The following is a 10,732-nucleotide window of genomic DNA, read 5'->3' as shown; positions in this document are numbered from 1 at the left end:
ATTAGTTAGGGAATTAAATAACTTTAATTTTAAAGTGGAGAGAGAAGGTCAAACCTTCCTTAAAAGCCCCGAAAAAAAAAAAAAAAAAAAAAAAAACAATTATTGACACGTGGGACTCATTCAGAGCGAGTATCCAAATTCCGAAGCGCGTGAGAAGCTGTCATTATATACTCGCTCAAATTCAGTCGAATCAACACTCAGAAACACCTCTTCTGGAGAATGCCTGGAATAAGCAACAGGGTGGTCGGAGTCCTGAATTTCATCACCTTCTTACTCTCAATCCCAATTCTGTTGGTCGGCATTTGGCTGAGCACACAAGCCACCACCGAATGCGCCAAGTACTTAGACAAACCCGTAATCATAATCGGCGTTTTTCTGATGTTCATATCACTCGCCGGCGTTTGCGGCGCGTGGTGTAGAATCTCTTGGCTTCTATGGCTATACCTTTTGGTCATGTTTGTTCTTATTGTTGTGCTCTTGGCTTTCACTATCTTTGCTTTTGTGGTCACCAATAAGGGCGCCGGCGAGGCCTTGTCGCACCGGGGGTATAAGGAGTATAGGCTTGGGGATTACTCTGATTGGCTGCAGAATAGGGTGAGTTCTAAGGACAATTGGAGCACAATTAAGAGCTGCTTGATTGATGCCAACATTTGCAACACATTTTCTAAGAAGTATTCTATGGATAATGATGAACAGTTCTATAAGGAGAGCTTGTCTTCCATTCAGGTAACAATGCTATTCAATTTGAGTTTTTGAGCAACTGGGAATTCGGTTAATGTTAGAAAGATGCGTTTAAAACACGCTATTGTAGATTTTTTATAGCGTTTTTTTGTACGTCGTGATACTCTATGTTGTTCAAAGTTTGAGACTTTATATAGTGTTTTTTTTTTTTTTTTTTTTTTTTTTTTTTTTTTTTTTTTTTTTTTTTTTTTTNTGTTGTAATTAACGTTTTATAACGTTTTTCGTATGTTTGTGTGACAGTCCATGTTATTAAAAGTCTGAGATTTTGTTTTTTTTATAGCGGTAATGGATGCTATAATAGAGTAGGAAACTATAGCTTATATATGTTACTATGAAAACATTTTATAGCGTTTTATTTATTTTTGTTTAATATTTGATTGTGTCGTTTTAAAGATGTTATCAAACACGTAAGTCTATGACAGTGTTTGATGAAGTTTATGTTTTAGGAAGGAATTTAAATGCTTATTTCTAGATAGAAATTATTTACTCGACCTTAGCGACCTAAAAATCTAGGGTCATTAGTTGCTTGAATTTCTCTTCTGTTTGAGCTTGAATCTTAGGTTTAAATCTTGATTTTGGGTGATCATCTCTCGTGTTGATCTCGAGTCAGCTAGACTAACCCTTCACGGGTTAGGGTCAGCTAGACCAACCCTTCGCAAGTTAACATTTTTTTTTATGGTCAGCTAAACCAACTCTTCGCGGGTTAACATTTTTTTAATGGGTCAGCTAGACCAACCCTTCGTGGGTTCATTTTTTTAATGGGTCAGCTCGACCGACCCTTCGCGGGTTGACATTTTTTTATTAGGTTAACTAGACCCACACTGTGAGATACCACATCAGTTGGGGGAGGAGAACAAATATTCTTTATAAGAGTGTGAAATCTTCTTTTTACCATACTTGTTTTAAAAACCAAGGTTAAAAGGGAAAACTCAAAGAGAACACTATCGGCTAGCGATGGGCTTAGGCTGTAACTAACCGAAAAATAGGGTTACAACCCAACCTAACCTTATTTTTAAGATTATTATGATGATTACGAATATTTAACGTTTATAATCAATATTAGTGTTCCTTACATACATCACCTTCTAATTTTGTTTCTTCTAACGTGCAGTCTGGTTGTTGTAAACCTTCAAACGACTGCGATTTCAAGTATGTGAGCCCAATTGTGTGGGACAAGAACAACGCTACAACCTCGCCCAACCCCGACTGTAAATTATGGGGAAATGAGCCCGACGTTCTGTGCTTCAACTGCCTGGCCTGCAAGGCTGGCTTGCTCGATAATATCAAGACAAACTGGAAGAAGGTTGCCTTAGTCAACATCGTATTCTTTGTCTTCCTCATCATCGTCTACTCAGTCGGTTGCTGTGCTTTTCGAAACAATAGAGAATACAATGCCTATCATCGACAAAGGAAGTGATCTCTAGTCAAATCGATAGTTCTGTATATTGTTTTTATTCCGGCAGTAATTTTTTGTTTTGACTTTTTGAGTGTTCTGTTCTCATTTTGTTTGACTTTTTGAGTCCGTTGTTATCATTTAAATTTGAGTTTTTAGAAATTAGGTTAAAAGTTATGTTTTCTTTTTGCTTATACCATACAAAATATGGAGAAAAATTGTCTCCATGGTGAAGAATCTCTAGATCATGACAAAAATAAATGAAAATTTAAAAAAAGATGAAAATTGAAAGAGGAGACATAGATGGAAATGGAAAAGAGTTATTCACCCTTACCCGGTGAGTGAATATCCTAAAAAAATACAACCAAAGTTGATTGCAAAAGATCGCACGATTTTCATTTTTTCCCCACCATTTGGGCGTCGTTTGTGACTGTTTCTTGTTGTTCGATCGTCGTGATTGATCATATGTATGCATGTGTTCTCCCTCGAATTCGATTTTAGTTGTGGTTTTCTAAAGTTGGGTTCATATGGTTTTGGTTCCTCTTCAACTTTGTTTTCACTATTGTTGTTCGTCATCCGTAGATCCATTATAACTAATGGGTAGCGATGTTGCAAGAGGTAACGTGTGTGGTATTGGAGATCATCGTCGTTGCTAGAAAAGTTGGGTCATTGACATGTTAAATCACGTGGATAAATAGATGTTAAATTACGTAAAATTAGTATTTAAGAAAATTATTCATCTATTTTTCATACTGAATTTCATCACCAGAAACATATATTTCCAATTCTGTAATTGGTAAGTCCCAAAATGATAAATTTATTGAATCTACTAAAAAAAAGTCACTTTCACTCAGGTAAATGAAAGAACAAGAACAATATCTCACAGGCATGAGTTCATAACTCACTCATGGTTAAGATCGAACTAGATATGATCATCCTGTGAAATATTAATCTTCTCAAAAGAGATTCAATACTTTGTAGTCAAATCCTCTACGAACTCATTTATACGATACTCCCACTCATATGTTTACACATAATAATTTGGATCAAATTATTTATTACCATTACAAATTGGGTCGTAATACTCTTATCAAGATAAGACACCCAACATTATCTATATAATAACCCAAAAATTAGAAAGAAATAAAAAGGAATAGAAATTGTCCCATATTGGTTAAGTTGAGAAGTTGGGAGTTGGTCTCCCCTGTAAAAGGAGGTCCCTTACAACGGTTTTAAGTCATTCGAAGAATACACTTTCTGACGATTCAAGGCCGGTATTTTGGTTGATCCGGCTTGGGTTTGATATGTTTGGATTCTTTTCTTCTTGTTTCAACTCTTCGAAAGCGTTTAAGGTTCGTATGACTACCTTCTAGCTAGTTTAAATTTTAGAGTCAAGTTTAAAGTATTTATGCATAATTAGGTTTAGCTAGTTTAAATTATCACGAGTAAGTTTAAATTATTTTACTCAAAATTATGCTTACCTAGCTTAAATTATTTTATGCAAAACTATGAGCAAATTCTTCAAATTTATGATTGTTCGACTTCTTAGGTAAAATAAATTTCAGAGAGCAACGTTAAGCTAGAATTAAGGAGTCGTAGTAGCTTCGACCTAGGCCAACCAAATAAGTGGCCTTACTATCGTCTCGGTTCGAAGACTTTTATGCATGACGATACGTGCGCAGTAACCCTTACACGTGTCATCTATACTTTATATTATATGATGATGTGACTATAATATATTATGATATATAATGATGTGGCTATTATATGATGATGTTATACGACGATGTTACAAGGTGGTGATGATGATGGTGTATGATAACATGACGATGTAAGATGTATGATGATGATAAGACTTAATATGACATTACTCCATATTAAAATGATGTGCATGTATTAAATGTGTAACGGTAGGGGTTTCAAAAAGGCGGAAAAAAAAAAAAAAAAAACATGCCTTGCCAGCCAGGGCGTATTAGTGCGTATTAAACCCTAGGTACCTTGGTAGCCGTCTTTTCCTTTTTGAGGGACTGTCATACCTGTGAGGGAGGAGCTGAAGGGTTTAGGTGAGGGATCGAAAACGTCGCGAGATTTCAGATTGGGTTCAATAACGCCGCGAGCTTTAGGTAGGAGCAGGCGCTAGTGTACGTCGGGCAGGGAGGGACAGACGCGCCACCAGAGATGGACGAACGACGATGCTTCCACAGGTGACAGCAGCCAAGCCCGCGATTAGGGCTATTGAGGCATTCGGGCGAGGAAGATGAAGCGGCGGGCGCGGCTCCACCGGCGTCTCGACTAGGTCGGCTCGACTGTGCGGCTTGGCGGCGCGCTCGACAGCTTGGCTCGGCGGCTCGACATCCGAATAGTATACCGATTTCTAGGTTTTTGACCCTTCTGGAGCTTTTCCCACCCTTGTTTCAGCCATCTGAGGTCAGTATAACTCCATTGTGATAAAATTGATTGTGATAGGGACATACTTGGGTAGTTAGGCATAAGAGCTAGTTGTGAAAGGGCTCTAAGTGTATCATGTTATCTGGAGGTAGTTGGGGGCCGGAGTTAGCATTTTGGGTGACTTCGGCCAAGGCCAAGGAGGTAAGTAACCTTACTGTTGGTGTTAGTTATGTATGTATGTTGCGTGCCCTGTGGCCCTTGCATGCACCATATGTTGTTGCTGTATGCTAGGTTAGATGTTTCTTGCAGTGAAATGCTATGCATACTATGTTTATGTATGTGATTCTTGCAGTGAATTGCTATGTATGCCATGTTTATGAATATGATGTTGTGACACGGTTTGTTACCCCGTATGTAGGATGAGCTTGGTTGACATGTCATGATTTGTAATGAGAACCCCGCATGTCATGAATGAGATGACTAGTATGCTATGATGTGCTTGCTCAATGTGAACCCGGTTATGTTATGTAATGCAGCGAGGGGATGAAATGTGGTATGTATAATGTCATGGAGGTAAACATTAAGAACCTCATGCACGCTATGGTTATGTACCTGGGGCACTCCCCCGTTATGCTACTGATGGTATGGATGTGTATATTCGATATCGTGTTCGCCACGATATCATGCAGGCCCTCCTTTGTCCGTGGCGTCCGGTATTGTATGTCATACATACCCGACCAAGCCAGGCCCAGGGAGTTCGCTTGCGAGCTCGCCTGGTGGGCCCACAGTCACACACGTGGGCCATGTGTGGGAAATTACCATGCATCCACCCCCGCCCGGACAAAGCAAGGGCCTAAGGCCATGGGAAGGAATGGAAGACAGACCCCTCTCTCAGCTTCGTTCTTCTAACACTTTGCGACATGTATGGTTATTATGTACGATATGTATGGTTATTATGTGCGACAGGTTATGGCTGTTATGTGCGATAGGTTATGGCTGTTATGTGCGACATGCATGGGTATTATGTGCGACATGTATGTGTGTTGTGTGCGTCATGTATGTGTATCGTGTGCGACATGTAGGTGTATTGTGTGTGATTGCTTGTGTCCGGATATATGAACATCTTAACCCCAACAGTGGGGCGACTTACTGGGTATTTTATATAATACTCAAGCCACGTGCTACCCATATTTTCAGGTAAGGGCAAGGCTCCCATGTACGGCTGACGGTAGTTGATGCGAAGGGCCATGGAAATTTTGAGGAGAGTCTGTAGTGTCGTAGGCGCCTTGTTGGATTCATAGTTTTGCGGTTGTTTCCTCTAGTTCTCCGTTGATTACTTCTAGGCTAGGTTGTCGTTATTGTTTTCCTAGGTATGAACTGCTTATATTGATGAATGCATTATCGTTATTGAGACTGTCTCACGTGAACTCTTGTCCTGTTGATTAGACGAGTATAAGGTAACGTCGCTAATTAGGGTATAGAAAATTAGGGGCGTTACAAAATGTCATGATGCATTATCACGATGATTTTTTCTAAGACACAACTCTTGTTAATGTTAATGATGATGAACATATGAAGGCCAAGGCATGCATGTTACTTAGAGTAATATGTGAACGGTATATACGGTTGTGCCATAAAGATGATTTAAAGATGAAAAATATATAGACCTTAGGCATTTTGTGTGTACATATACATCGGGTTACTTCCCCATTGATGATGATGAGTACGGACGCGTACACTATGATGATGATCATCATGTCTCGCATAGCACTCAAGGGTTTGCTGACCTCCAGATATCGCTATGGACAACTAGCTCAACTATGATGGGTCCAAAGGGGTGCGAACCACCTAGGGATTCATGCTCACACGTGTAGGTCGTGTGTAAGGAAGTATTACACATCCAATTTTGTCCAAGCTGGAGGCCACCTCTATAATGATTTTAACGATAGGTCCCTAGATCATGAGTTGCATGTTTTTGCATTCCCTGACCCCAATAGTGGGGTCAATTACTGATTATTTCTTAAAATACTCAAGTCGTGTGCTACTTCTCAGGTAAAGGCAAAGTACCCATGTACGGCTGACGACGACATTGCAAGTAGAGACATATGTGCATAAGATTGTGATATTTTATTTTGTTAAGACTAGATTAATATAGAATGTTTTTACTTTTAATGTTTTATTTAGTATTTTTGTTTTGTTGTTTTAAAGACGTTTTCTAACATGTGAAGCTTTAAATGTTTATGTTTGCATAAGAGAGTATAATGATGGTAGACTTTCAATCCGTAGAAATCTAAACTCCTAATCTTGAATCATTAAATTATCCATATATTATATACCTTTACATAGATATTATAAATTACAAATAGAAGTAATCAAATAATAAACTCAGTAATTACAAGGTTTTCCAATGGATATATTCTTTTCCGTTCCCAACAATTCTCCCTTTGCACAAAGGTTTTATAGTTTATGATATGAACCAAGACATCAATCATGTAGTATAAACTTCAAAAAAGATGTGAAAAAAATATTGTCAAAATTATTAAAAGATGTTTCAATTTAATCACATCGAACAAGAATGAAGTTTCATTATTTTAAATTTTGGGTGGATCATAATTTAGAATTTAGAGTCATGATCGACTTTTTATTTGCTCTTTTGGACTGCATTTAAGAATTTTCATTTTGAGACCATATAAAGACATGTATGTTAACTTTGTAAATAAACTTGAAAAATGTAGTAAAAGAAGCATTTGTGCTTTCCTTTCTTTGCAATTCTATGTAGTTTAGTTTGCATGTAGAATCATTCAAGCTCGACATGATTAATCTTACTTGTGGAGTGATTTGAATCTCAAACAAGTGTTCTTGTCTTGAGATATTCGATAACAAGTTAATTCGAATCTTACTCCTCTTGTAGTGATTTCTTACCTGTCTCCCTTCAATTATTATTTATTCCATTTCTCTAGAGCATATCATCGTCCAAACATAGCATAACTACAAATCTCCACATGTCTAAGTCATTAAACTCTCACAATCACCTTTTTTACCTGACACCCAAGCATTATACCAACTCGACCTAATCGGGCCATGACTCATCGTTGGGAACAACAAATATATACATATCTTCATAATGACATGATATTGTCTACTTTAGACATAAATCCACATATCTTTTCTGTTAGTTTCACTCGAAAAATTTCATACCAATAAAGATGTCACCTCTCAATTATATATACATAATATTTGGTTTTTAGCGAACATGTTTCGGTACACGACATTCAAAAAGTTATTCTTTATTATTGTATTCTATTGGTTTAATTCTAACAAACTTGAAGAAGAGAAGAACAAAAGAGAAAAGTAAGTTTTAACTTAAATTTAAAGCTTACAACTCTCCAAAATGAACACAAAAGGAAACAAAAAAGGTACAAGAATTAAAAAATAAAAAACATCCTACACATTGGTTTCCTTTTTTGAACAAGTGGATCATAAATGCAACGTGAGGGTATTGAATCCCTTTGTGTCTAGTTGTCAATATGATCTGTACATCCCTTCAATAGAGGTTCTTCCATATCAATTTTGTAACTGTTCTTGTCCACTGAATTTGATTCACAATCCTCTTGTTTTTCAATTCTACTCCTTTCTTTGTCTTCTTCTTTCACACCTTCATTGGCTTTTCCCCAAAGAAATACGTACAATCCGATAATTACCACCACGCCCCCCAACAAGCTGAAATTTTTACGAACCGAAAAGAAAATTAGAAGATCATCCAATGTAAAATGTAGTATCAGTTCATTCTTATACTATTGTTTTACTCATATGTGACATAAACCCAACAAAAAAAACTTTTTTTTTTCTTAATGAAATTGAACACAAGCTCTCATGATTTGTATCCCTCGTTTATTGTGAGAGTCCGACGTTGGTTGGGAGGAGAACTAGAAACCTTTCCCTAGGAAAGACGTTTTTAAGCCTTAAGGGAAAACCCAAAAGGGAAACAGGACAGAATTTGCTAGCGGTGGGCCTGGGGCGTTAAAAATGGTACTAGAGGAGGCTGTTCTCTGACGGGTGTAGACACGAGACGGTGTGCCAGTGAGGACGCTAGACCCCAAAGGGGCTGGATTGTGAGAGTCCCACATTTGTTGGGGAGGAGAACGCAACACCCTTCAAAAGGGGTGGAAATATTCCCCTTTCCCAGGAATCCCAAAGAGAACATTATCTACTAAACAACGGACTGTGCCAGCGAGGAGGCTGTTCCCCAAATGGGGTTAGACATGAGACGGTGTGCTAGTAAGGACGTTGGACCCCAAAGAGTATGGATTTAGCGGGGTCCCATATCAATGGAAGAAAGAAAAGAGTGACCTCAAAGGGGATGGATTGTGATAGTCCCACATTAGTTGGGGAGGAGAACGAAACCCCTTTATAAGGGCGTGTAAACCTTCCCCTATGCATTTTAAAGCCTTGAGAGAAAACCCAAAAAGAAAAGCGGGGAACCCATTTATTTCAAAAAAACGCAATTATGATCTTAAATGCGAAACAATTCATAATTTTACCTTCCACTGTAAATCTCCTCATGAAGAAATATAGCTGCCAAAACAGTAGTAATAATGGTGCAAAACGGGATGAACACGGCAGAGAACACAGGTCCCCTCTTTGAAATACCCCAAGCTTGAAGATAGTAAGCAACTCCTGACCCAAAAATCCCCTAATAACCAAACACAATTAGATCTCAAAATTACCTCTAAAATTGGTAAATTGTAAAAAATTACTTACTGAGAAGAGGTAACAAATAAGTTCAGTATTTGAATGAATCTTCCACGTTTCTACATTGGCTCCCTCTACCCATAATGTGAAAGCCACTGATTGTATGAGTGAAAAAAAACATGTCCATGCTGATAAAGATAGCTTGTCAGGATAGCTTTCCATTGCCGGCACCTGCAATATCAACCAAATTGACCAACAGACACAGCTCCCAAGCAGACTCAGTGACCCCAACAACCAAGCCTCATGGCTCCCACTTTCCACATCAAATATTGCAGATTTCACTCCAAACCCTTGTGTGGCATTCAGCAGCTTTGGTCCCCTTAGAAAGGCCATGAACATAGCCCCTCCCATACAAACCACTGTCCCTCCAATCTTAGCCATGCTCCTCAAATTTTTCATCTTCACACTCTCCATACTGCAAATTTTAAGAATCGTTCGTTCACGTTAGCTAATTTAGAAAATAATCATGGGTTTATAAGTAAAAAAACACATCTCCATTGGTACGAGTCTTTTTTGGGAAAACCCAAAACAGAACTCTGAGAGCTTAAGCTCAAAGTGGACAATATCATACCATCGTGGAGATTCATGATTCTTAACATAATTCTACAATTAACTCACCCGACCATCGCGGCTATGAGAAACGTCATTGCGGGAATTAGATTCTCCATCGCGGTAGCCAACGACGAGCTAGCTAAGAAAAGCCCCTCGTAGAAAAAATTGAGATTGATCGTCGTCCTGTTCAAGTCCGGAGCTAGAGGTCAATTGCAAGATCAAGAATTAAATCAAGAAAATTAGTGATTTGTGAAGAGAGTATTGTAAAGGGTACCCAGCAAGAGCAGCAAGGAAGATGAGATAAAAGCTCTTGAAATCCAAAGAAAGCTTCATGGATTTGGAGCTGGAGAAGTAAGCAACAGGTGCTATGGAGAGAGTGGCAAAGGCCTGCCTGTACACGATGAACACTCTAGGACTCATGCCCTCCAACAGGGCAGCCCTGGAGATGAGTGTGACAATGGCGTAAATTGCTTGGAGCCCCAACATGGCTATGGCTGGCAAGTACTCTTCAACCACACCCATCTTTCCCTCTCTGTTCTTTGTTCCTCTTCTCTTGTCTCCAATGGCTCTCAAACCCCTCTGTTTTATATCAGTTTGTGTTCACATGAGACAGAATTAAAAAACTAAAAAAAAAAAAAAAAAAAAAAAAAAAAAAAAAAAAAAAAAAAAAAAAAAANAGAGAGAGAGAGAGCATATATATTTGGGAACTTTTTGTTCGTAGGATAACTATAGCAGCTAAATTAATAAAAATAAACATAAATTTCCGTTGGGTGGGTCCTGTTAGACGAACACGACTCTCCACAATACTATGATATTGTCTACTTTGAGCATAAGCTCTCATGGCTTTGCTTTGGGCCACCCGATGTGGGAACTTCCATCATCCAACACCTCCCCCTTGAACAAAGT

General features: G+C 38.4%; 2 protein-coding genes across 2 annotated transcripts; one reads left to right on the top strand and one right to left on the bottom strand.

The window, feature by feature from the left end:
* The first annotated feature begins 206 nt into the window (after nt 1–206).
* On the top strand, nt 207–2,257 carry LOC111799038 (tetraspanin-8-like). The gene is made up of 2 exons (XM_023682423.1): nt 207–726; nt 1,853–2,257. The coding sequence occupies exons 1-2, from the start codon at nt 220–222 to the stop codon at nt 2,156–2,158; spliced, it is 813 nt and encodes a 270-aa protein (XP_023538191.1). The 5' UTR covers nt 207–219; the 3' UTR covers nt 2,159–2,257.
* Nucleotides 2,258–7,862: 5,605 nt separating this feature from the next.
* On the bottom strand, nt 7,863–10,394 carry LOC111798162 (WAT1-related protein At4g30420-like). Its single transcript, XM_023681160.1, has 5 exons — nt 10,101–10,394; nt 9,893–10,009; nt 9,284–9,689; nt 9,064–9,215; nt 7,863–8,242 (listed from the first exon to the last, which is right to left on the bottom strand). Exons 1-5 carry the CDS (start codon nt 10,346–10,348, stop codon nt 8,038–8,040), a joined length of 1,128 nt encoding a protein of 375 aa, XP_023536928.1. The 5' UTR covers nt 10,349–10,394; the 3' UTR covers nt 7,863–8,037.
* Between the last annotated feature and the right edge of the window lie 338 nt (nt 10,395–10,732).

This window comes from Cucurbita pepo, chromosome LG07 (assembly GCF_002806865.2).
Source record: "Cucurbita pepo subsp. pepo cultivar mu-cu-16 chromosome LG07, ASM280686v2, whole genome shotgun sequence".
Lineage (NCBI taxonomy): Eukaryota > Viridiplantae > Streptophyta > Magnoliopsida > Cucurbitales > Cucurbitaceae > Cucurbita > Cucurbita pepo.
The sequence above is the reverse complement of the archived record's forward strand: the minus strand, read 5'-3'. Positions and strand labels throughout refer to the sequence as shown.